Genomic DNA, 27,607 nt, shown 5'->3' on the forward strand with positions numbered 1-27,607 from the left:
TTAACTGGACTCTAAATTTCCATTAACCCTCACTGCCAACAACAACTCCAACGACATTACTCACTTCTTAAAAAAGGACTAAAGGATAAACTAACTAACATTCTTAGTTCAAAATCTAACTGGTACCAACAAATTGCTAAATTATCCACGTCCGATTCCCCCCATAAAAACTTTCCTTTGAGCAGAAGGCAAGAAATAATAATAAACAGACTCAGACTAGGACACACAATCCTAACCAATGCCCACTACCTTGGCACTTCTAAAAACAATTTGTGCCCGTTCTTGCCCCTCCCTCTCCACACAACGTTCTCAATCCTTTCACAACCCAGATCCCATCCTATCTATAGCTAACCCCGCAATCGACAACTTCAACATCATCTCAAACTTCCTGATCAAATCAAAAATTATTTATAAAAAATAGTTGTAATAAAATAAAAATTAATCATAATAAAGAACAAAATAAAATAATAATAAATGTATATTAGAATCAAGCATAAAAATAAAACATTGTAAATATCTAACCATGAACAAAATAAGCTTGATTCAAATAGTCCAAAGAAAAAAAAATTAAATGATACTGAAGAGCTGAAGTCCTATAGCTGCTATAGCTCATGCCCATTGTTAGCATTTAGTTAAGAATTACTTGTTAGCATTATATAAACAAGTAAATATGTTACAACCTAATATCACATATCTAAGGTCGCTTTAAAGGAGTTGAGTATAATTTTTAAGAATTTTTAAGGTAATGTACATAAAATTAAGATTTCAGTTAAAAAATTGGAAAAAGAAATCGCCAATATTCTTTAAAACAATAAAAAAACTTGTTTAGTTTAATTAATTAATTTTAATTCCTTTAAAATTGAATATATCAAGCTCAGAAAAAACAACTTTTTAATGTTGCGTCGTTTAAGTTATAAGTTAATGCCACAAAAACTGGTCAAATTTCTTACAGTGAAGTGGCTGCACGAAATGTAGTACTACAGAACACACTCATGGATGTGTCTGGGGTGCAGAGGCGATCGTTCGTGAAAGAGAAATCATTGTGGTACGACTGCTTGCGACCTGGTCAACAGGTGCAAGTCAACATACAAATGCAGACAATGCGAAGGAAATAATTACTTCCTTTATCTTGTCCAACCGAATACACAGGCTATTGGGAATCTTTTAATTATATATGCCCAAGTGCTAGCAGAATCATATCGTCAATGGAACGGCAACATAACGACGCATCGACTCTCGAGGTGCTTACAGATCCGCAGTTGGCAGATACACTCGCTTTCGAATATACAAATTCGCATTCTCAGTGGACATCGTATACATTTTCCGCCAAACACGGGTAATCGAAAGGCCCAGAAACTAACAGAAAAAAAGTTTTAAGAGAGGATCCATCCGACGCGATTGCGCAAATCTACCTCATTCATACAAACGGATGATACCGACCCACAATAGTCCCTAGTTAAAGTTCTTGGACTATACTGGCATCCTGCGAAAGACATTCTAGCGTACCTCGACTACACAAAGAGACAAGTCTTGTCCTACATCTTGAGGATATTTGAATCTCTTGATTGATAATCCAGTTACCGATTCTTTTCCAAATACTTTGGCTCTTGAACTTAGATTGGGATGAACCCCTCCTATCTAATCTTGCGGACAACTGGCCGAAGTGAAGAGCAGATCTAGACATTCTTCAAAAATTACAATTAACAGGCTTCGTTGCCAACGACGCAGACAACATCGAGGTTCACGGATTTTCGGATGCTTCAAGCAACGCGTACACTGCTGTGGTATAGAGCAGATTTACAAATGACGATGGCTCCATTTCGGTGGCTGCGAAAACAACGCTGACTCCACTGAAACAGAAATCTTTTACAATCCTAGAACTATGTGTATCATTTCTTTTAGACCAACTTATACGCTCAATCCCTTATGGATCCCTGCCACAAGAACATATCTGTTTTTGACTGACATATCAATAGTGACATATCAATATCTTGCGGAAATGGTTGTGTAACTCTTGCAAAATAGATAAAGTGCACTTTTTCTTTGGGTTTGCATTTAAAGCACTGAAGTGAAATCGAAAGCTTTTCATCATTTTCATAAATAATTTTCACCCGCCTAGCCATAAAATGAGGTTCCTCCTTATTGTGCCCCTATTTCAGACACATTTTTCAAATAGACCCACTCCAAGAACTGCGACAATCACAACAACAACCACAGAAGATTCTCAGACTCCGGTCTGGCAACCCACTGCGACAATATTAATGGTAGTGCTATTGGAGCATTAAAACTGGATTTGATCGATAAATACAAATAGAAGGAAAACAAGGAAGAACGCTATAGTCGAGTACTTCGACTATCAGACACCTGTTACTCAGCTAAAGGGACCAAAGAGAAATGGAAATATGCAAGCAGCAAAGCGAAATTGACATGCGCCCCCTACCCGCGATCTCAATATATGGATATGTGGGAGGTAGACTGATTAAAGCGTTATGGGCGTTAGAGTGGGCTTTTTTTTGGATCAATCGTGGGCGGCAGAGTAGCCGTCGCATATTCGCGTAACAAACTTGCGCTGCGTAAAAGGCTACGGAATCTAGATCTGAAATCCCAATTCTCTATCTTTGATAGTTTGCGAGATATCCGCGTTCATACTTACGATTTTTTGAATTTTGTGGGTGTTGAATGGGCGAAGAAGATACTGCTCAGACACCTAGGGACAAGCAAGTAGGACCACCGACCGAACTGGTAAAAAAAACAACTGGCATACGCAAATTTTATGTAAGGTCCATAAAAAGGGCCACATAAATTAAAAAAACTCAGGTCAACGACGAAAAAAATGATCGATCCTTGACCAAACAACTCGACGATGGTGATGGAGGGCTTTGAAGTTAAAGCTGCCATGAATTTAATAAACAGATTCCTAACCCAATGCTCAAAGTTAAACTGGCAACCAACAGTAAGCCTTTAAGTAAAAATTACAGGTTTTAGTGTTGTGGTCGATTGTGGGCGTTAGAGTGGGCGTGGCACCCTACTGAAACAAAATTGCGCTGAGTAGGGTATTGATAATCAGAACCAAATCGCATTTACAATTTGCAAAATTTTCAAAAATGTGGGTAGTAGAAAAATGTTAGCGTTATGGGCGTTTGTTAGAGTGGCCGCGGCACTCCCATGAAACAAACTTGCGCTGTACAGGAAGCCCAAGAATCTGCATTATTAATTCCAACATTCTAGCGTCCACTGTAAGGCTCACCATCAGTACAAGATCGTCCGTATGAACACTGATTTCTTGGGAACTATAAAAGCTGAATGGCATAGGATTTAATCATTTAGACTTAAGAGATTTTTGGGCAGCGCAAGTGTTTTTCAGCAGGGTGGCCCACTCTAATGCCCAGAAACCGCCCAAAAATGTCCGTATAAACGCTAATATCTCGGAAGCTAAAAAAACTAGAAAGCTTATGGATGAGGCATGTAAATTCTAAAGATTCTTACGAGGCGTATGTGTGTTTCAGAACACAAAACTGTGGCACCCACATTTTCAAAGATTTAATATTAAAATAAGCTTTTGTCTTATTCTTCTTGTCCATATTTATCGGCACGCCGAAAATAGTTAAAATCGGAACAATTAGTTCAAAACTATTATAATTAGTAGATTTAACCAAAAAAAAGTTTTGTGTATAAACAAAACAAAATATTGTTTTTCCGTTATATAACAGTTGTTCTTGTGGACTTTAGAGAGGGAGAGGCACTTTGCGCTGAAACAGAATATTGGGATTCAGAATGTCAAGTCTCAACTCTGTAGCTCTTTAAGTTTCCAAAATAACTGTGTTCCCACAAACAGACGGATAGAGATAGATCGACTCGGCTAGTGATCCTGATCAATAATATATATCAATGTTAGGGTCGGAAACGTATTCTAATACTTGTTACATTCTTTTCATGAAACATATTTTTACTCTACTAAATACAAACCATAATAATATAAATTGTATGTTTTTTCAGTAAATTACTTTTAAAGGACACACACGCTTGTTTTTATCCTTATTACTCTGCGACCAATATTGATCGACTTGTGTCTTCAGGATACAATCATAGTCAGACAAAGGAAAATTTATCACAAAGGAAAGTATATAAGCTTACTGCTACCTTTATTACAGACAAATCAATAATATCTCGGGGCTCACACGACCTATGGAAATGATGAACCGCAGAGGGAAGCAGTTTCCGGATTAAAGGGTGCCTACAAAAATCCTATTTGGCACTATTTCCATTATATATATCATACCCTTTTTGTTTGATAACTGTTGGTTTCACGTTCAACATCATACCAATCCAAGGAAGAGCGCTGTAGTCGAGTGCCTCAGCTAAGCAACTTTTTTCGAGATTAGAAGACGCGTCCTAAAAGGACTCGGCAACATTTTTTGGGTCAGTCGATAGGTACTCACGAGAGCAATACATATCAACTAATTTGCGTGCAGATTCTGGAGATTCCTGCGCAGCGATAATTAGTTCGTCAGGGTGCCACTCCCACAAGATGCCCAAAAGTGTGCGTCTTACTATTTAAATTCTAGATTAAAAAAATATTTAACTGAAATTTATTGTTCTCATCAATATCTATCGATTGCCCAAAAAAAAAAAACAAAGAATCGGGATTTCAAATTTAGATTCCGTAGCTTTGTACGCACCGCAAGTTTGTTACGTGAATATGTCACGCCCCCTCTGACACCCACAACTGTATTTTACAGTTTTCATGCTAACAAAAAATGTTTAACTTTAAGCCTAGTACTCAGATCGACGAAAACCGTAAGCTAGCTATAGGAGTGAGCGAGAGGCAAATACGCAGCTAATGCTTTTCGTCGGGTCTGTTTTTAAGCGCGGTACTCAGATAAGCTAAGGAAATACCAGAAAAAATACCTGATTTCGCGATTAAATTTTCGATGAACGCCGTTAGCCGCGGACCAAAGAATAAGAAATTTAATCTTGGGAGGTGTTCGTGCAAAGGCGATGTGGAATCTACAAATCAAAAATGGAAGGAAAACCCCGAAATCGAATGAAGGAGGTCAGTGAAGATAAAATAAGACGCCAAATCCAAGCTTATGCCCTTTATTGTGGGATTTCACCGACAGGAAGCAATTCCACAAAAGGGGCAAAGATCTTTTTAGCAGAACCACCACGATCTCCGACGACCTCTCCATTAGGACTACGGACACCACCACCACCAGCTACTTGGCAGCTTAAGCGGAGCTGGAGGACCCGCTGGCTTCTATAGGGAGGAGGACAAAAGGGCACCCGCTAAGGAAGAGTTGGAGAAGCCAAAGCCAGTCACTGCCAGGATGCTGGGCGACTTCCTGCAGCGTCAGCGGATCAACCCCGATCTCGGAGCTGTACTGCGGTGAAGCGGGAAAGAGGCGAAGCATCCGTGGGACGAGAAGAATTGATTTGTTTACCGTTTGGCAACAAACCCAGCTGCTTGACAGTAAGACCTGCTACATGCATTGCTGGTGAACTTTGAACACTTCGGTCACACTACAAAGAATAAGATTTTTCGACTAGTGAAACTCTTAGCCGATCTGAGTACTAGGCTTAAACCTTAAAAAGAAGTTCGCCACGCCCGCTCTAACGGCCATAAACTCCTAAAACTAATAGCCGTCCACATAACCATATCTTGAGACCGCTGGTAGGTGGCGCATTGTAATCTCGCTTTACTGCCTGTATATCTTCATCTCGATTTGGTCCTTTTAGCTGAATTACGGTTATTATACGATATCTTTATTAAGTCCACCACATTCAAATAACCTAGAATCAAATAGAAAATCATTGCAAGTATTTGTTTGCGCACTTTGCGGGTTTATTTTTTGAAGTTTGTTGGAGAGTGTAGGGCGAGAGTGTAGGGCTCTCGTGAATTCGTCCCATCTCTCGGCTTAGGGAATGTAAAATGAAATTATTATTACTATTATAAAAAGTTCGACTATAATGTAAAATTTACAGGCGACTTTAAGTTAAGCAATAGCTACGTGGCCTTAAGCTTAAAAACTAGTTAACAAAATTCAATATAAATTTCATAACAACATTTATCTATAACTTCACAAGCTTATTAAATTTCATTAATTATATTATTATAGCTAAGGAATTTTATAATTTTTTTTATTTGTGGCGCGCTGGGGATGAATATGGATTGTAAGGGGTTTGTGGAAGTGAAGAGAGACGATCTTATGGAATCGAGATAGGAACATTCTGTTAGGATGTGTTGAGGAGTTCTTATTTCGTTGTTGCATAGGGTCTTGCCCCCTATGCAACAACGAAATAAGGTCTTGTGGGAGGGCGAGTAAAAAGGTAGCTGTGGGTTAAGTTAGTGTGTCCTAACCGAAGACGTACAATTTTTGTGAAGGTATGACGGGGGATGAATAGGTCGGCTTGGAGTCGACCATAATTGTATATATTGTTTTGATCTGTATTGTTTGATTTGTAATATGTATTTGTTTGGTTAAAAAGAGAAGTCTGTAGTTCTTTATAGTGTTTTTTAATTTGTTTTAGGATATCTGATATGTTCAGGTTGTCGTAGAATGTCAGGGGCAATGCAAAGGCGTTTTTGGCGTTTTCATCAGCAACTTCGTTGCCTTGTATGCCGCAGTGACCAGGGATCCATTTAATGGTTATTTTGTTAACGTTTTTTAACAGAATTTGTCTGATTGTGGCTGGGTAGAAGGAATTATTGGAGGGATTTGCTATAGCATTTAACGCCGACAGGGAGTCGGAACAGATTACTGAGGAGTTTGGTGAGTGTTGAGCTAAAAGGACTGCATTGTAGATAGCAATGATTTCGGCAGAGAAGATGGAGCTATAGTATGGTAGTAAGTGCTGTTGGCTTATGTCGTCGGATACTACACTAAAGGATGTCGCGCCTGAAATTTTGGAACCATCGGTGTAGATGAATGTGCTGGTCGGGTATTTGTTTTTGAATTCGAGAAACTTTTGCTGGTAGACTAGTTGCGGAGTGGTGGCTTTCGGTAGTTTACGCAGAGTTGTATCTATCAAATTGGATACATCCGACCAAGGTGGGTTAACGGGTTTTTTAGAAATGGGTGGTTTTGTTGGTAAACCAAGTTCTACGGCGAAATTCAAGGCTCTGAGGACGACAGATGGAATCTTTGGGATTCGCTTCTTTCTTTTTAATATTTTGGTAACTATCGATTTTAGCGTAGAGTTATGGGAGAGTAGGATGGGTTTTATAGTTTTGGAGATACAAAACTTGGTTCGGATATCTATTGGCATCATGTTAGACTCGAAGAGAATGTTATTGATAGGGGTGGTTCGAAAAGCACCTAGAGCTGATCTGATGGCAGAGTGGTAAATGCTTTTAATTGGCTTAATTGTGGATGTTGTGCAATGGATAGTGGATATTCGAAGTTGGCAGGAGTGTTTTTTACAAAAATGAAGGTGTTTGCACTTGTTGAGTGAGAGGACAGCGCCGGAGTATTCACACCAAGTTTGGATATCATTAAGGAGGGGGTCAATATTTATTTGAGTGTCTTTGTTTATCTTTTTATACCCGTTACTCGTAGAGTAAAAGGGTATACTAGATTCGTCGGAAAGTATGTAACAGGCAGAAGGAAGCGTTTCCGACCCCATAAAGTATATATATTCTTGATCAGGATCACTAGCCGAGTCGATCTAGCCATGTCCGTCTGTCCGTCTGTCCGTCTGTCCGTCTGACCGTCTGTCCGTCTGTCCGTCTGTCCGTCTGTCCGTCTGTCTGTCCGTCCGGATGAACGCTGAGATCTCGGAAACTATGAGAGCTAGGCTATTGAGATTTGGCGTACAGATTCCTGAGCTTCTTACGCAGCGCAAGTTTGTTTCAGTAGACTGCCACGCCCACTCTAACGCCCACAAACCGCCCAAAACTGTAACTCCTACAGTTTTGATGCTAGATAGAAAATTTTAACTGAAATGTATTGTTCTCATCAAAACCTATCGATTGACCTAAAAAAAAGTTTGCCACGCCCACTTAAACGCCCACAAACCGCGAAAACCTGTGACGCCCACAATTTGCATGCTAGATAAAAAATTTTAACTGAAATGTATTGGTGTCGTCAATACCTATCGATTGATCCAAAAATAATTCTGCCACGCCCACTCTAACGCCCATAACGCTTAAATCTGTCTACCGCCGGTAGGTGGCGCATTTTAATTTCGCTTTGCTGCTTGCATATCTCCATTTCCCTTTGAGTAACGGGTATCTGATAGTCGAGGTACTCGACTATAGCGTTCTTCCTTGTTAAATATGTGATAATCGTCGGAGTAGGCGCAAAAGTTAAATTGTTTGTGATTAAGGATAACTAGATTTAGTTTGTTAAACGCGATGAGGAAATGAAATTAAAGGCAGTTGTTATATGAGAATCATTGCGCACTCTCTTTCGTCGTCGGGTTTTTTAATACAAATTAGTATTAAATGTTCATGGTGACCCCGACGTGATTTGCAGTGGAACTCGAGTTATTTTTTAGTTGAAACAAACGAACTACATAACAAACCCATATCGCGCCGGCTTTCTTAAAACATTGAAGTTGTTGTTGCGATTTATGTCCATGCCTAGGATTTATTGCTGCCGATTTGATTTGTTGCTGCCGATTGGATTTGTTGCTTCCGCTGGAAAAGTTTTGGCCGCTGTTTAGCTGCAGTTTTTTGGGTTTTAATCGCCGCTGTTGTTCCTAATCGTTGTTAGCTGGACCGTTCTTGTTGTTGTGCTGCTCATCGCCAAGTTCGCCGCTCGTTAGTTCCCGACGGATGAGAATCGTCCAAGTAGGTATACAATGCTGAAAGTTGAAAGTTAATCTGTGGCGTGTCGTAAATTACGTTTTGGCCCATCTTTCAACTTTTTGCATTCGTGTGAAAAAATTCGGTGAACATTCACAAAGAAATAAATAAAACTTGCATGCACTAACGATTATAATTCTAATATATACTTACATACAAACATATTTCGAATTAAACATATATGTTTATATATATATAAGTGAATCGCTTTGGACCTAAATCAAATAAATATTTGTCAGCGACCTGGTTTTTTGAAAATAAAAATTCCTATTTGTCGTCGTAGTGAGCACCAATTTGAGTTTAGAAAATATTTAAAGTGGTAAAAGTTGAGAATTGTGAAAAGTTCTGATTCAAGAACTAAGTTCCCGTCCAATTTTCTGCAGCGCTTTATTCTCAAGCCTAACTCGCTTTTCCCTTTAAGCGTCAGGTTTAAATATTCGTTGCCCTTAGTTATCGGTGGGTGCATCATTCTCCGTTAGCATTGTGTTGAGCCGCCAGCCGTACACACACTGACAGCGCTGCCCGTTCTTTCGAGTTCTCTTTCGCCGTTTTCGTTTCGATCGCTGGAACGGTGCAAGCGTTACTCCTGCCTAAACCCTTGTTCGTTTTTTTGTGTGTGTTGGCGTGTGCTCCCCTACACAACGTGCGCTTTGCATATTATTGTTATTGAATTATTAAAATAATACGGTTCCCTAAATTTATTTAGTTTATTATAAACAACTCCCTTACACTGCTTGCCTTCGACTTGTTCCTCTCGTTGGTTATAATTAATGTAAATGTCAAAGCACTTAAAAAAATATTTAAAAAATGCCAAAACCAGAAACTGGTAAAAAGGAAAACGAAGAGTTGAAAAACCAACGAGCTGGATATATGAGGAGTATAGAGCGAATGCAAATATATTTAAATGAGAGTCGATTCTCGTTAAATTCGTTTGAGTAAGAGTGTCAATTAGGAATCCTAAGTACGCACATTGAAAATGCTTCGCTTGTCCAAAATAAAATCGAAGCGAATGATGGAGATAAAATGTACCGCGAAGAGTTAGAAGAGACTGCTATAATATCAGTAGCAAAATAATTTCCCTAATTGCGGAAGCAAGGCGTGAAAGCGTTGACATTTCCGCTCCGCCGGCAACGCGCACACCCCAATGCCGTTTGCTGAGCGTCACTTTTCCGAATTTAAAAAGAACGCTGTACGATATTGAAAAATGTAACCATTTAACATCATGTTTGGCTGAAGGCGCGCTAGGATAATTATCCGAAAGCCCTGGCTAGCCTAAGGCCATTCGATAATGATTGTTAAATTTTCTTTGATAATCTATCGACACTGTTTAATCTGTCAAAGATTTCTCAGCCATCAACTACCGCCTTGAGTAACCCCATCGACACAGTCACAGCACTGTACGATTCTCTTTTGTCCATTGGGGATGACAAACGTATCACGAATGCCATCCTAATCCATTTAGTAATGGGCAAAGTCGATGCAGGAACTAAAAGAAAGTGGGAAGAACAGCTGGACTACACATCGCATACTCTTTGGAGCGAGTGTGAGTCGGCCCTAAACAAGCGCTATCACCAAATGGTTGCCGAAGAGGCGTGCAAGCCAAAAATTGTTCAGCAGAGCCGGGTTTATCCTAAGAGAAATGGAAGCAGGAGTTTTTTGTTTGTCGCTGCCATGGACGATCCTGAAGTATGTGTGTTTTGCAATATCAAGTAGGAAACTGCACTGCTTTTGCCGCCCTAACAGTTCAGCAGAGATTCGATTTTGCAAAATGGCCGCCTTATGCATTAATTGCCTTCGAAAGGGCCACACGGTAAAAAAAATGCAAATCGAAAAGATGCTGTGTGTGTAAGTCTTCACACCACGCATTGCTTAATATTTATTCGCCGAATTCAAATCTCGCTATGCAACCTCCTTCTCAACTCACGCTCTTACAGAATACTCCATCCACTTCGCATGTTTTGCATTCGACTGCATAGGATAGAGTTATTCTTGGCACAGCCATCGTAAGGGCTCAAAGTTAGTTTTGGCTCGAGCGTTGCTCGATTCTGGCTCACAAGTAAATTTTGTGGCCGATGAGCTCGCTTAGAGACTTAAGATTAAGAGAGAGGGCGCGCGTTTGAGCTTGCGGGGCATTGGTGGAACTAACGCTCAAGCAACGAAGAAAAAACACACGATAGTCAAGTCGCGAGTGGGTAGTAGTCAGTTGTAGTCCGAATTTTACATCTTAAAAAATATTTCTGGTTATCATTCGGATCGAACGGTGAACACCAGCGGCTGGAGGGTGCCTCAAAATATTCAATTGGCAGATCCATTCTTCTTCAAACCACAGAAACTGTTGTCACTCGGCCAAATAAAGCAACGGCCTGAGTTTTTCATATTACAAAAAACAGTTCTCCGCTGCATAGTTTCAGGGAGATGTTACTCTGAAAAAATAAGATACAGAAAAATTGGTACAGCTGACGGCCAGGTGGAAGTGTTGGAGTCAATCGACACAACCCTGCAGAAATTCTGGTCTGTGGAGGACTTTCCGCCCAAGGCCAAGCTCCATACACCGGAGCACCAGCTTTGTGAGCAACACTTGAGAAAAGTACTCAAAGATTTTCGTCCGGGACATTTTCGGTCCGTCTGCCTTTCAAATCTGACCCAAACACTGTTGCTTTATCATATGAAATTGCGAAGAGTAGAATTTTAACGCTTGAAAGAAGATTGTCCAAGGATCCTTCATTAAAAAAAATGTATCAAGAATTCATGGAATCATATGTAGCCGCCATATGCCATATGTGTTTCACTGATAGTAAAATTCCAGACAGTCCGCACTATTTCATTCTGCACCAATGTGTGCTGCGACCTCGAAGCTCCTCAACCAAGTTATGAGTGGTATTCGACGCCTCGAGCCGTACATCGACGCAGGTCGCGTTGATTGACATTTTGATGGTAGGCCCCACCATTCAAGAGGAGTTGTATTCGACGCTGCTTCGTTTTAGACTGCACAAGTTTGCGCTTACAGCGGACGTAAAAAAGATGTATCGTCAAGTTTTGGTTGATGAAGCTGACGAAAACTTTCAGCTCATAGTGTGGAGAAGAGATCCATCTGAGTCTTTGAAAATCTTCAAGCTAAACACCGTGACTTATGGAACTTCGCCAGCACCCTATCTGGCAATCCGTTCTTTAATGCGGCTTGGAGAGATTGCGCAAGATTCGTACACACACCCCGCCAAGGTCATTCAGAATGTTTTTTTATTTTGACGATTTTTTGACTGGCGCCAGATGTGTTGAGGACCTGATAAGCCCTCGAGACGAAGTTTCTCTGGTATTGCAAGAGGCAGGATTTTAATTGGCAAAGTGGTTTTATAACTGTCGAGAGTTGTCCGCATCTAAAAGCGCTATCATGCCGCTAACGGCAGACTCAGACGTTACTAAAATCCTTTGCGTGGTTTAGTTGCCTGGTAAATATTTCTTTCAATTTCGGTTGGATGACTCTTTCCTAGATCTTCGTGGGACAAAACGAAACATACTGTGGGTGACAAGGGCAAAAATGTTGTTGCAGGAACTGTGGCTTCGAATGTTAGACTGGGACGAGTCGCTGCCGATGCAACTGCAGACATCTTGGGAAGCTTTCAAGGGAACGCTGTTGCAGCTTCCCATGCGAGCATATGGTGCGTGCATCTACGTTCGCACTAATACCGCTGAAGGTTTAAAAGTGTCTTTATTGACAGCAAAATCCAAAGCTCCCCTCAAGAAGAAAACTTTGCCCCGCCTTGAGTTGTGCGCAGCTCACCTTCTAGCGGATCTTTACAATCGTTTAAGACCATTGATTAATTTTCCGGTTACAAAAGTGTTACTATGGACGGGCTCGCAAATCACTATGCATTGGATCAAAACGCATCCGTCGTCATTCTCAGTTTTTGTCTCAAACCGAGTTGCAGCTTCCATTTGGTTCGCTCGGCCGCCATTTTTGCTCGATGCAGAAATAGATTGGCCTGTAAATCAGCATTAGCGCTTTTGTTAATCCCAGAGCCCTATTATGTGACGAGATAGGCAAAATAAACCGGTATCTACAAATATACAAAAGTTAAGCCCCTTCGTTCAGGAGAACAAATCAGATTGGTGTTCCTCGACATTGCTGCGAGTTGGGGTTATTGAATGCTCCTATCCCGTACAAAGCCAAATTCCGGTTGTTGTTATCAAAAAGCACACAGTTTGTTAATACCTGCACGTTACAAATTGTCACGCTGGCCCTCGAGCATTTGTAAGTCTATTGCGAGAAAAAATATGGTTGGTTAATGCGCAGGAAGTTTGCCGCCGAACAGTTCGTTCTTGCATTCGCTGCTTTCGGTGCAAGCCTCAACTTTTGACGCAAATCATGGGGAACTTGCCATTAGACAGACTTCGAGCCCTGCGCCCTTTAAATATCTGTGGTGTTGATTTTTGTGGCCCTTTTAACACAACGTGTCGTATCCGTGGTAAGCCACCGTACAAGTCATACGTGTTTGTATGTTTTGCACCCAAAGCGGTCCACTTACAGTTACTGTTTGACCTTATGCATTTTTGTTGGCATTTCAATGGTTCGTGAGTCGACGCGGGATTCCTGAGAATGTGTGGAGCGACAACGCGACTAACTTCGTCGGAGCAGATCGCCACATGAGAGAGTTCCGGGCCCGTCTGGAGGAGTAGGGGGCGGCATCGTAACATTCTCATTAAAAAAAGGATGCGAGTTTTCGTTCATACCGCCCAGAGCAGTTCACTTCGGCGGACTTTGAGAGGCAGGTTGGAAGTCTGCAAAGCACCTGTTCCTTCGGACGGTCGGCGTATGTGGAAGCCATCGTTTGTAATTTGTCTCCACAACAAGGGTAGCAAAATGGAAGTAAACAATCAATTGTCAGCGACCCCAAAGCTCTTTGAAAAAGTTATTACACTCCACTTGCAGCTCCTCTGTAGGTCAGTTTAATCTCCGTGTCAACACGGGTTTATGAAACGTTGATCAACAAACACTAACTTTTGGGAACTTACATCATTTGTGATGAAGGAATTTAAAAAACATCTTCAAACAGACGTCATTTGCACTCACTTGAGTAAAGCATTGACTCTGTAAACCATGTTCTTCTCGTTAGAAAATTCTATTTACTAGGACTCCCTGTTGATCCTATAAGATGGATCTTAAGTTATATGAATTGCAGAACACAAAAAGTACTTTTTAAAAATTCTCTCTCTTGTCTTCACCACTTTACCTCCGGTGTCCCACAAGGGAGCCACCAGCGGCCGCTACTTTTTACTTTATTTCCAAATTACCTTCCATCAGTTATAACTCCTTCTCGTGTACTAATGTACCCAGATGATGTGAAATTATGCATGTAGTACAAGGATACTTCTTGCCAATCCGACTTACAAGTTGATTTGAATTATTTTCAAACATGGTGCTCTGACAATTTATTGCATTTAAATGGGTCTAAGTGTAAGGTAATGACTTTTTGTCGTGTCAATCACCAATTTGCGACATACACGCTGAGTGAGGGCTCATTGGATAGAATAACCCTAGTAAACGACCTTGGCGTTCTTTTAGACCCAGTACTAACATTTGCCGATCATATTTGCTTGGCTTTATTAAACAGTGGTTAAAGGAATTTGATGATCCTTATATTACAAAGACCATACATGTTTCTCTTGTCCGTCTGAAACTTGAGTATGGATCACCCGTCTGTAGTCCCAAATACGGAATTTATTTTGATCGTATCGAATCTGTACAGATTATCGTTTTAATATTTGGCCTAAGGCGCCTAAACTGGGATACATACCTCATTTTACCTCTTCAACCTAGTAGATTACTCCTAACTCACCGGAGAACGATTTTATTTATAACTTTATTTTATGTGATAGCCCCGACTTGGTTAGCTAGCTGAACTTTTCTATCCCATGCAGATTAACAAGAAATTATATTCCCCCAATTTTAAATTATTGTAGATCTATGACTTGCGTGAACTTTTCAGAGTATTATGTTCTAACTATTACATCAAAGTCTTACTCTCTGACTCTCTTTAAACGATTAATATTACATTTTTAAGCACAGAATTAGATCCTAACTTTTTCCTCGAACTATATCTTTATTTTTCTACTCGTCTATCATCTCGCAGGGCCCCTCGCTCGGTTGGGCGGGAGTTGTGGCCGTGGGATCCAACGGGTAAAAAAAGAGTATATATACTCAATGGGGTCAGAAACTCATCCTTTTACATGTTACATACTTTCCGACGAATCAAGTATACCCTTTTACTCTATGATTAGCGGTTAAAAATATTTATATTTACATCTGCAAATAAGTCAACTAAAACCCATCTCATCATTCGGCAGAAATCACAAATTTTCTTTTGTGCCGATATTTAGGTCCGGCAATACTCGAAAATATTGGAAATAGATTTGTTCGATTTTACTCCCAAAGCTTTCTGCACAAAAGAAAAACCAATTTCGAATCACATAAACAATATTTCTGACTTTCATTCATTTTACCGTATACTGTAATTCATAAAAACGAGGGCAGTCCGATAAGTACTTAGCCTCACCACCCGATAGCGTCACTATCGCAAGAGAGATTTACTATCATGTAGTACATTCTCGTAGATGGCTACTGTCGAAATTTTAGCCGAATCGGACTCGTAGTTTTGTTTTGACTGAGTGTGGAATCGGACGTGTCCGCGGATTTTGGAAAATTGAGAAAGAGCAATATCGATCTGTGATTCGATTCTTGTTTTTGGAAGGGAAATCGCGGTGCGAAAATAAAGAGCGCTTGGATGCTGTGTACGGTGACTCTTCTGCTTCGATGGCGACCGTCAAAAATTGTTTTAACGAGTTTAAACGTGGTCGCACGTCGGTTTTTGATGAGCCACGCCCAGGTGCCCCGAAAACGGCTACCACAGAGGATAACAAGACAAAAATCCACGATCTCGTATTGGCAGACCGCCGATTGAAGATACGCGAGATAGCTGAGACAGTTGGTATGTCAAAAGACCGCGTGGGTCATATCCTGCATGAAATTTTTGGCATGAGAAAGCTGTCGGCGCGATGGGTGCCGCGTTTGCTCACTCCGGACAACAAACGCAACCGTGCGACCACTTCAGAGCAGTGTTTGACGCTGCTTAAGCGCAATCCGAAAAAGTTTCTGCGTCGTTTCGTGACCGTCGACGAAACATGGATCCACTGGTATACACCGGAGACCAACAGTCGAAACAGTGGACTCCACCCGGCGAACCTGCTCCGAAGAAGGCGAAGACTGTCCCATCGGCCGGAAAGGTGATGGCCACCGTTTTTTGGGATTCACAAGGTGTGATATACATCGACTACCTGGTGAAGCGCAAAACGGTCACAGGGCTGTACTATGCCGAATTATTGGGCCGATTCGCCGCCGAATTTCAGAAAATACGGCCCCATTTGGCGAAGAAAAAAGTGCTCTTCCATCATGACAACGCACCGGCTCACACTTCCGCCCTCGCCAAGGCCAAATTGGTCGAATTGGGCTACGAACTGCTACCCCATCCACCATAATCTCCAGATTTGGCCCCGTGTGACTTTTTGTTTCCAAACTTGAAAAAGTCGCTCGCTGGACAGAAATTTGCGTCGAATAAGGTGGTCGTCGCCGCCACAGAGGCTTGTTTTTCAGATCTCGAGAAAACGTATTTTTCAGACGGGTTAAAAAAGTTGGAGCATAGCCGGGTCAAGTGTATCGAGCTAAAAGGAGATTATGTTAAGAAATAAATCGCCACTTTTCCAAAATTGTCGTATTTATTTTTGAGGCTAAGTACTTATCGGACCACCCTCGTAGACTAGTGTTTACCCTTGGCTAGACTTATAAATCTAAAGTGAGAATCGTCGAGGAAAGCGGGTTTTAAAATAGTGACAAGAACTTGTGGTTTAAAATTATAAAACTCCTCTTTTTATGCAAAAATATGCAAGCTCGTTGAGTCAGGTAGGTTAGGTTAGGTTAGGTTTGGGCGGCTGTCGGACTATAGTCCGACACACTTAGACCTCAATGGGTCCGTTGTGATACCGCATGATCTCGTTTCTTCCTTCTCTAGGGTCCCGTTTCTAGTAGTTTCGGCTTGTGTTAAGCTGATCAGCATGTCTTCCACCCGGAAGATTTAATAAAGGCACTTATGCTTTTGAGATTAATCTCCGATATTTCGGTAAGATCGTCGATGAAGGGGCTTCCTAAGTGTTTCAGTCTGAGTCTGCATAGGGCTGGGCAGAAGCAGAGAAGGTGTTCTACCGTTTCCACTTCTTCCTCATCCCTACAGCCTCTGCAGAAATCATTTTGCGGGGCTTTTAGCCTGCCGGCATGCGCGCCAACAAGCCAGTGGCCTGTAAGAGCTCGGATCAACATGCCACACTCTGTGCGGCTGAGCTTGAGTAACTCCGAGGTTTTCTTGTTGTTTATCACAGGCCATGTCTGGTGAGAGATGCGACACTGTGGTGCGTTTTGCCAAGGGGTGTTGGCTAGTGTGTTGAAGTGGTTTTTTATGTTTAGCTTGCAAGTAGCCATGGGCATACCGACATTTTCCTCTCCTGGTAGGAGAGGCTTGGTGGTGCCCTGCCTGGCTAATTCGTCCGCTATGCAGTTGCCTACGATGTCCCGGTGACCCGGAACCCATATTAGGCTGATAGTAAACTGATTTGCCATCTCGTGGAGAGATCTGCGACAGTCTGCTATTGTACGAGAATTGGTGTTTGTCGAGTAGATCGACTTAGTAGCCGCTTGGCTGTCACTATATATGTCTAGGTGTCCTCTCTGGAGGCTAAGGTTGCTTAAACAGGTTAGTGCTTCTTTTATAGCGTGGACCTCCGCCTGAAAGACGCTACAGTGGTTCGGGAGCCTGAATGACTTCCTGATATCTAATTGTTCGGAGTATACACCTCCGCTGACTTGTCCTTCTAATTTGTAGCCATCTGTATAGAAACAGATTGCGTCCGTCGTGCCTGGTCGGCCCTGTTCCCATTCCTCTCTATCAGGAATCAGGGCCTCAAAGGGTGTGTGACTATATTCAATAGATTTGAATAGATCCGTGATTTTCGGAATCGATTTATCATGCTGGAGAATTTTAGCATGGCCATATAATTGGGCTTTCCACTGCCCTGTGTCCCTCAGTCGAATAGCTGCCGATTTGGCCCTTTCCATGCCTGCTAAGTCCAGGCTAGGGAGGTTCAAGATCGCATTCAGCGCTTCATTCGCGGTGGTTCGAAGGGCTCCACTAATATACAAAGCCGCCATTCGCTGTACTTTGTTAGAGGAGTCAGTATGCATTGTTTGTGTAAGGCGGTCCACCACAGAGCCACTCCGTACAGTAGGATTGGCTTGACTACCGCTGTGTATATCCAGTTAACTATTCTTGGGGACATGCCCCATCTTAGCCCGATTGCTTTTTTACAGGAGTACAGTGCAATGGTCGCTTTTTTTGGTTCTCTCTTGGTTGTTTAAGCCCCATTTGAGGCGTTTATCTAGTACTAACCCCAAGTACCTGGCGTGATCGCTAAAGGAGAGATTACAATTGTTTAAAATGGGTGGGTTAAGTTGAGGAATTTTGTACCTATTCGTAAATAGAACAAGTTCTGTCTTCGAGGGATTTACCCCGAGTCCGCTCGCTATCGTCCATTCCGATAGCATTTTAAGTTTAGCGGTCATAAGATCGCAAAGTGTTTGTGGATATTTTCCATTAAAGATGATGGCAACGTCGTCTGCGTATGCCACGACCTTACAACCTCCTCCCTCCAGAATCCGCAGTAGTTTATTTACAGCGATATTCCACAAGAGGGGTGATAGTACACCTCCTTGCGGGGCGCCTCTGTTCACTAGTCTAGTCTGGGTTGAGGTACCTAGTGTGGCTGTGACCATTCTGCTTATCAGCAATTTATGGATTAGCCTCACCATTGGCGGCTCAACCCCTAGTTCTGTGAGAGATTATGTTATAGCGGTGGGAAGCACGTTATTGAAGGCTCCCTATATATCCAGGAAGGCGATCAGTGTGTATTCCTTGATGTTGAGTGATTTCTCGATGCTGTTTACCAGCAAGTGTAGCGCCGATTCGGTTGACTTACCTTTGGTGTAAGCGTGTTGTGCTTCTGATATTTGTGTCGGGTCTACGGTGGCCCTTATGTGTAGGCTTATCATTCTTTCAAAGCTTTTAAGCAGGAATGATGTTAAGCTTGTTGGCCTAAAATCCTTTGCTGTGGTGTGAGTGGCCTTCCCTGCCTTGGGAATGAAAACCACCTTTGTTTCTTGCCATGCTGTTGGTAGTTCTCCTACCGCCAGAATGGATTGGAAGATTTTTTTCAACCAGTTTATGGCTATTTGTCCTGCTTGCTGGATGTGAGCCGGTGTTATCCCGTCCGGTCCCGGCGATTTGTATGGTTTGAAACTATGAATGGACCATTTCATGTTACGGTCTGATAGGAGTGGATCTATTTCGATTCCCTCTCCTGTTCCTCTTTCAGGTGGATGACCTGCTTGTTGGCTCCCCGGGAAGTGAGCGTCTAGGAGCAGGTCCAAGGACCCTTTACTGGAGTCTGACCATGATCCATCTGCTTTTTGAAGATAGCCCAAAGGCGCGGCTGTCTTAGAGAGTATTTTCCTGAGCCTTGCGGCATCAGTTGTTTTTTCTATGTCAGAGCAGAAGGTCTGCCATGCCATTCGTTTTGCTCTTCTAATGGCCTTTTTGTAAGAGGCTAGTTCAAACTTGTAGTTCGGCCAATTGGTGTCCTCATTTCCCGCCTTTGCTCTGTTAAACAGGCATCTGCAGCTGGGTCTGAGGACAGATAGTTGTTGGGTCCACCAGGGGGGTTTTTTCCTTCCTCTTGGTTTCTCTGTGGGGCATGTCACTTTGAAGGCAGTGCTGCATGCCTCTGTGAATTTGTATACTGTTTCGTCCAGCTCATGTGGGTTTGTGATGCTTTCTGACGGTTCCATGGGGAGGATACTTGTCAGAACTTCTTTGTACCTGTGCCAGTCTGCTCGTCTGGGGTTGGCGAAGCTGACCGGCAAGGGCGAATCAAGGGACAATACGGTTTCTATGAATCTATGGTCCGAGAAGGAGTGCTCGTCAGAGACTGCCCAGTTTTTGACTGCGCCTACGAGTGAATCTGATACCAAAGTTTGATCTATGATCGTTTGGCAAGCTTTAGTTATAGCATAAGAATAGCATAAGAATAAGTTCGAATTTAGAATAAAATCAAAAAGAGACTCACCTCTGTCGTTGTTGTTTGGGCAACCCCACTGGGTGTGATGGGCGTTGGCGTCACAGCCTATTACCAATCCGTACTTGAGCTTTTCGCATTCCTTTGCTAGTCCTCTGACCAGCGCATCTGGGGGGTTTTCCTTCTCAAAGGCCAAATAGGAAGATAGAACCCTTATAGAGCCACTCTGCAGCTCCAGGCTTACTGCGGTGTTATCTCCGTTGCTGTAATTGCGAAGTAGAAATATACTAAGATGCCTTTTGGCTAATATGCAGGTTCGAATTTTACCTTCTTTGGGGTCAAGCATAAGCTTGTATTCCTTTGTTCCTAGTCCAGCAACGAGGACTAGGTCGGCTCCGCCTTCTGTCAGGCGAAGCAGAAGTGCAGCAGACGCTGCTTTACTGTGGTGAAGGTTTATTTGTAGAAGTCTTAGTGACATCTACAGCTTCAACCTCCACCACAGTGACGTCGGCCTCCTCTGTGTCGCTGAGGTCCACGTCCTCGATTGCCGGTCCGAGCGCACGCATCTCTCTGCTCAGCGACGAATCGGTAGAGTAGCCGTCCTCCGGCCCACCAGGTGCCTCCAACTCCTCTGCTCGGCTGGGTTGCCGGCAGAGCTGCGAGCGGCGTTGGAGTCGCCCTTATACACTTTGATGTGTATCGCACTGAACCCCAAGTTCAGCACTCCACGAGCAGTCTCGATCGGAGCTACTGACTCCTTGTTCAGGACCAAAACCGCCTGGTTGACGTCCCCTTCATGCTCCTCCACCTTGACGACTTTCCAGTCCTTCGTGGGGAGGTGCGGGTTGCATTGTTGCAACATGAAGAGGATGTCCTCCGGCGTCTTGATCGCTGCTGGAATCCAGATCCTGGCTCGGGGTCTACTGGGGACATCGCACTAGTCAAGCGCAACGATGTTCGCCCCTTAGTAAACCTCGCCGAGCTTGCTTGTCGCCTCTTTGTACATATCAGCCGACCGCTGACTGTCGCATGCTACCACCTTGACGCTGCCCTGGTACCAGCCCGCGTCCATGCAACAGGGCGAGGTGCCTGGCTTCTCTCGTACCATGCGCAGCCAAATGAGGGAAAGGTGGGACTCCACTACCTTCCACTTGTTTCTGGGGATCCTGCTCTCCGGATTTCCCCTGTCAATCAGGCCGAGTAGTACACGATTCTTCGTGATTTCGGCGAAAGAGACCGATGGCTGGATCTTTGATCTCTTCGCCGATGGCCCGGGTAGTTCGAGGGATCGCTGCCTTTTCGCCTGAGTCGCCTCTTGAGTGGGCTTTTCCTGCCCGTAGTTTGGGAGCACCTTCCTTGCCCACTCTACCTTCTTTAGCCATTCAGGCGAAGGCGTGGCAACGGTGCTCCTGGTGTGTGAACGCAGAGTCTGGGCGGCAGTCCGCCTTTCTGCGTATGTATATTTTGCACCAGCGGGTGGCCCGACCGCCTTGGCAGTGCCTACCGTTGCTTTCGGCGCAGTTGCGCACGTCGCGGAGGCGTTTGCGGTTGGCTTTCTGCCACCCATCATCCCCAGTTTGGGATGCGGCCCTTTCTGGGCCGTGCTGGTATGGAAGGTGGAACCAGTGTTCGTCTTATCCATGTGTTTTTTAAGAGTACCCGTCTCTATGTTTTTATACCCGTTACTCGTAGAGTAAAAGGGTATACTAGATTCGTCGGAAAGTATGTAACAGGCAGAAGGAAGCGTTTCCGACCCCACAAAGTATATATATTCTTGATCAGGATCACTAGCCGAGTCGATCTAGCCATGTCCGTCTGTCCGTCTGTCCGGATGAACGCTGAGATCTCGGAAACTATGGGAGCTAGGCTATTGAGATTTGGCGTGCAGATTCCTGAGCTTCTTACGCAGCGCAAGTTTGTTTCAGCACAGTGCCACGCCCACTCTAACGCCCACAAACCGCCCAAAACTGTGGCTCCTACAGTTTTGATGCTAGAATAAAAATTTTAACTGAAATGTATTGTTCTCATCAATACCTATCGATTGGTCCAAAAAAAAATTTGCCACGCCCACTCTAACGCCCATAACGCTTAAATCTGTATACCGCCGGTAGGTGGCGCATTTTAATCTCGCTTTGCTGCTTGCATATCTCAATTTAGCTGAGTAACGGGTATCTGATAGTCGAGGTACTCGACTATAGCGTTCTTCCTTGTTTGTCTTTTTTTCTTCTGTTTTTTGATCCATAATTAGGTCCCACGAGTTGCGGAGAAGGGGAAAAGTCCGCCGGGCAGAGATCCGCGATGCCCGGGTAAGGCGATAGTTAGAACAGGGGGTCGTCATGTCCCTAAGCACACCGTTTGAGACTGGGCTATTTTTGATCCGGGCCCCCAGCCAGGCTGACTCTTGGCACGGTCCGTATTACACCGTAGTCCGGCCCGGAGTGAGATGTTGTTTGGGAGGGGAGTTGGGTAGGTGTTGTGTTGGGAGTGGGTTTGTGTAAAGCAACTATTTAGATGCGGCTGAACAACTCGCATCGTCGGTATTGCTTCGTTGCAAAATTCCCGCTGGCTGTCCGGGACTGTTTATTTACTGGGGTTTCCGTCCACGGTACCGTGTTTGACTTATCCCACCAGCTTATTCACAGTTGACCTCGAGAGAGGTCGTCCGCTATCCGCAACGTGCGACCCGCTCGGTTGCCCCAGCTAGGCGACTTTGGAACCATCTCACAAGTTCCTCAGCCGAGTTGAGTCAGGTACTAAATGTTATAAAATCAACATAAATTATTATTAAGCTGCTAGCGTTACGCAAACTTAACAGGTAGTTTTAAAGGTAACAGTTTACATCTGTTTTTGTCAAAATTTCCGTCAGTTCTGGAGAAAAAGCTCTGAAAGTGTAAGGGGAAATTTGAAAATTGGAGGTGTTGGGTCTGGTGGGGTAAAGTGCCCCGGTAACGCTGCAATAGAATATACTTTTGTGTGCGGGAAGCTTAAATACTTTGCTGAAGCGGGCAGATTGAAAACATTATAGAAAATTTATATCAGAACTGTAGCCAATTAATTTATTCGGAAAAATTAAAAGGTGACACTAAGTTGTATTCTTAAATATACAAATATCACCCAAATGGGTTAAGAGCATCTTGAAATAAAATAAAAAGCACGGAGATACTCGGCTGAGGAACTTGTGAGATGGTTCCAAAGTCGCCCAGCTGGGGCAACCGAGCGGACGACCTCTCTGGGTAAGCCCATTACTGAATGGTGGGCAGAAACTCTAGTAAGTAAACAGTCCCGGACAGCCAGCGGGTATCCTGCAACGAAGCAATACCGACGAAGCGAATTGTTCAATCGCATCTAAATAGTTACTTTACACAAGCCTATACCCAACACACTACCTACTCATATCCCTCCCCAAAACAACATCCATTTTAGGCCGAACTACGCTGTAATACGGAACGTGCCAAGAGTCGGCCCGGCTGGGGCCCGGATCAAAAACTAGCCCAGTCTCAAACGGTGTGCTCAGGGACATGGCGACTCCTGTTCTAACTATCGCGACCCCCTGCTCTAACTATCGCCTTACGCGGGCATCGCGGATCTCTGCCCGGGCGGACCTTTCCCCTTCTCCACAACTCGTGGGACCTATTATTACACAAAAACAAAATACAGAGACGGGAACTCTCAAAAAACCCACGAATAAGCTGAACACTGGTTCCAACATCCGCAACAGCACGGTCCCTAAAGGGCCGCATCCCAAACTGGGGATGACGGGTCGCTTCATCCGCCTAAAACAGCGGTATGCACAGCCAAGGCGCTCGGGCCATCCGCTGGAGCCAATAAATTTACATACGCAGAAAGGCGGACTGCTGCCCACACTCTGCGCTCTCATACCAGGAGCAATATTGCCACACCTTCGCCTGAATGGCTAAAGAAGGTGGAACGGGCAAGGAAGGTGCTTCCAAATTACGGGCAGGATAAGCCCACCCAAGATGGAGCTCAGGCGAAAAGGCAGCGATCCCTCGATCTACCCGGGCCATCGGCGAAAAGATCCAAGGTGCAGCCATCGGTCTCTTTCGCCGAGATCACCAAGGACCGAGTCTTACTCGGCCTCATAGACACGGGCAATCCGTATCGCAGGATACCCAGGAACAAGTGGAAGGCAGTGGAGTGCCAGCTCTTCCTTATATGCCTACGCATGATGCGGGAGAATCCAGGTACACCGCCCTGCTGCATAGACGCGGGCTGCGTCCACGGCTGCGTCAAGGTGGTGGCCTGCGATGGTCAGCAGTCGGATGACTTATACAAACAGGCGACGACCAAGCTCGGTGAGGTCTACGAAGAGGCAAACTAGACTGGTGTGATGTCCCCAGTAGGCCCCGAGCTCGGATTTGGCTCCCAGCAGTGCTCAAGTCGCCGGAGGACAACCTCTACATGTTGCAGGAATGCAACCCGCACCTCCCCACGAAGGACTGGGAAGTCGTCAAGGTGGAGCATGAAGGGTATGTCAACCAGGCGGTGTTGGTCCTAAACAAGGAGTCAGTTGCTACAATCGAGACTGCTCGAGGAGTGCTGAACTTCGGGTTTAGTGCGATCCACGTTAAGGTGTACAAGGGCGACTCCAACGTCGCTGGCAGCTCTGCCGGCAACCCAGCCGAGCAGATGCTTGCTGAGGAATTGGAGGGACCTGGTGGGCCGCAGGACGGCTACTCTACCGCTTCGTCGCTGAGCAGAGAAGTGCGAGCGCTTAGTCCGGCTATCGCGGACGTGGACCTCAGCGACACAGAGGAGGCCGACGTCACTGTGGTGGAGGTTGCAGCTGTAGATGTCAATAAGACTTCTACAAATCAACCTACACCACAGTAAATCAGCGTCTGCTGCACTTTTGTTTCGCCTGACCGAACGCGGAGTTGACCTAGTCCTAGTACAGGAACCTTAGGTAGTAGGAGGCAAGGTTACTGGACTAGGAACATAGGAATACAAGCTTATGCTTGACCCCAAAGAAGGTTAAATTCGAACCTGCATATTACCCAAATATTTCTGCTTCGCAATTACAGCAACGGAGGTAAAACCGCAGTAAGCCTGGAGCTGCAAAATGGCTCTAAAAGGGTACTATCGGCTTACTTGGCCTTTGAAAAGAAAAACCCAAGGGGAAGGAAAAAACCACCTTGGTGAACCCAACAACTATCAACCCTCAGAACCAACTGCAGATGCCTGTTTAACAGAGCAAAGCCGGGAAATGAGGACACTAACTGACAAAACTACAATCATGAACTAGCCTCTTACAAAAAGGTCAAGGAATACACACTGATCGCCTTCCTTGACATAGAGCGAGCCTTCAATAACATGCTTTTCACTGCTATAACAGAATCTCTCACAGAACTAGGGATTGAGCCTCCAATGGTGAGGTCGATCCACAAGTTCAGTATTCGGGAGCAGCGGTCGTTAAATATTATTTTACATTTTCAGTGTTAGGGAACCAAAGAATTTTGTGCAAGTTGTTATGCATAACGTCAGTTTCCTTGCTATTTTCTTGCTAAAAATAAATTAAAATGATTTCCTCGTAACTGCAATCGCATACTTTTTAGCTTACCGAGCACTAATAGCAAGGATTCTGACGTTATGCATAACTACTTGTCCGTCCGGATGAACGCTGAGATCTCGGAAACTATAAAAGCTTAGCCAATGGGGTTTTGGCATGCAGATTTCTGAGCTTCTTACGCAGCGAAAGCAGCGTGCCACGCTCACTCTATAGCCCACAAACCGCCCAAAACTGTGGCTCATACAGTTTTGATGCTAGAGTAAACATTTTAACTGAAATGAATTTTTCTTATCAGTACCTATCGATTGACCCAAAAAAAGTTTGCCACGCCCTTTTTAACGCCCACAAACTTTAAAAAATCGTAAATATTAACGCGGAAATCTCGGACACTATCAAAGATAGAGAATTGGGATCTCAGATTTAGATTCCGTAGCGTTGTACGCAGCGCAAGTTTGTTACGCGAATATGGCACGCCCACTCTACCATCCATTACGCTTTAATCTATATACCGCCCACATAACCATATATTGAGATAGCGGGTAGGTGGCGCGTTTCAATCTTGCTTTGCTGCTTGCATATCTCCATTTTCCTATGGTCCCTTTAGCTGAGTAACGGGTATCTGGTAGTCGAGGTAATCGACTATAGCGTTCTTCCTTGTTTTAGAATGCAATACACTCGAGCGCGTGATAATGCTCGGCAGATCATCAGATCTTCAACGTGTGAATTTTATGGGTCCAAATTTCAAAATTTATCCATTAAAAAACATGGCTTGAACCTAAAAATATTGGAACTGGTAGAAGTAAGCAGCTGACCCAACACCAAGTGGACGCCAACGATCTGAACAGGAAGCTTGTGCAATTCGATGTACCTGAAGCTACATGTAACAAGTTTCTGAATGCCTTACCAAACTGTGATAATAGACTTTTTTATATATTTGTTAGACGATGTGATGCTCTTGAATGTTTACTTAAGGTGATGTCAAACGCTGAAGGCCTGATGGCATCAGCCCAAAATTTATTAAATTGTTGTTAGCTTTACTTCTTAGCCATATTACACACAATATGAACACAGCAATTACCACATCCACTTTTCCATCCGCATGGAAGTACGGGAAAATTGCCCCTATACCGAAAAGTCAAACCGAATTCAGACCCATATTCCTACTTCCTTTCTTGTCAATAATTTTTGAAAATATACTGGCGGCACAGTTACAACGCCTAATGGATATCAATTCCATGGTTAGTGAGTAGCAATCTGATTTCAGAAAAAATAGGAGTATTATCAGTGCCATTACTGTTGTAGTTGAGGACGTTCGATCAATTCTAGATAAAAATTGGATAACGTTTTTGACTCTACTTGATCACACAAGGCCTTCGACACCGTCAACCATAGTATTCTATGCACCAAGCTAAAGAACCCCTTCAATTTTGCGGACTCTGCAATCATGCTCTTGAGGTCGTATCTAACAGTTAGACAATAAGCAGTCGTGTCTGGGTCGTGGACTTCCCGCTTTGTTTCGGTGACTAGAGGTGTTCCCCAAGGATCTGTGTTAGGGCCATCTATGTTAATATTAATGATTTACCTAATGTTCTGTCCCCTGGTGATGTCCATTTATACGCTGATGATGTGCAGTTCTATGTTAGTAATGTAGAGTGAAACCTCTTTGTATTTGTTTTAGTAATCTTTTATTTAAGTTTGGAGCAGCAAAGGTGCCACTACCAACGTTCAGTTGTTTCTGATTTTACATTTTTCCTTAGGTTCTAAGTCAGCTTAAGTCTCGTAGCTTCGCTGCCCACAGTTGGACGGCAGAGAGACGGCTATGTATATCTTAAATTTATCATGTGTATTTAATTATGATCTCTTTAGCTGGAGCGCGAGGGTATATGCATGTACTTGAGTTCGGTTGAGGGACCGGCGTGTGTTACAGAATGCTGACACTTGCACTTTCTGTGAGCGCGCCGATCGACTCATGTTTCGGCCACTTAGGTTTTTTACCGGACCTTTGCTTATGTAAACACTGCCACAAAGTGTTACAGTGTGTTTGCTTCCAGTACTCTTGGTACAGTAGATATTCAATATATGTGCATACTACATTTCCCTCCTTT

The 27,607-nt window shown here is 43.7% G+C and overlaps 1 protein-coding gene across 4 annotated transcripts in view; it reads left to right on the forward strand.

The window, feature by feature from the left end:
* nAChRalpha4 (nicotinic acetylcholine receptor alpha4) overlaps positions 1 to 27,607 on the forward strand; it is a 449,450-nt gene that overhangs the window by 176,477 nt on the left and 245,366 nt on the right. For 3 of the 4 annotated variants that reach the window (XR_011604420.1, XM_070996859.1, XM_070996861.1), the window contains one exon: positions 3,997 to 4,114. The exons of the other annotated variant lie outside the window; for it this stretch is intronic. Coding sequence is in view for 2 of the 3 variants with exons in the window: in XM_070996859.1 (XP_070852960.1) it covers positions 3,997 to 4,114 (118 nt within the window). In the remaining variant the exon portion in view is untranslated. The remainder of the gene's footprint in view (positions 1 to 3,996; positions 4,115 to 27,607) is intronic. 4 annotated transcript variants of the gene reach the window in all.

The sequence above is a fragment of the Drosophila suzukii genome, chromosome 3, assembly GCF_043229965.1.
Source record: "Drosophila suzukii chromosome 3, CBGP_Dsuzu_IsoJpt1.0, whole genome shotgun sequence".
Lineage (NCBI taxonomy): Eukaryota > Metazoa > Arthropoda > Insecta > Diptera > Drosophilidae > Drosophila > Drosophila suzukii.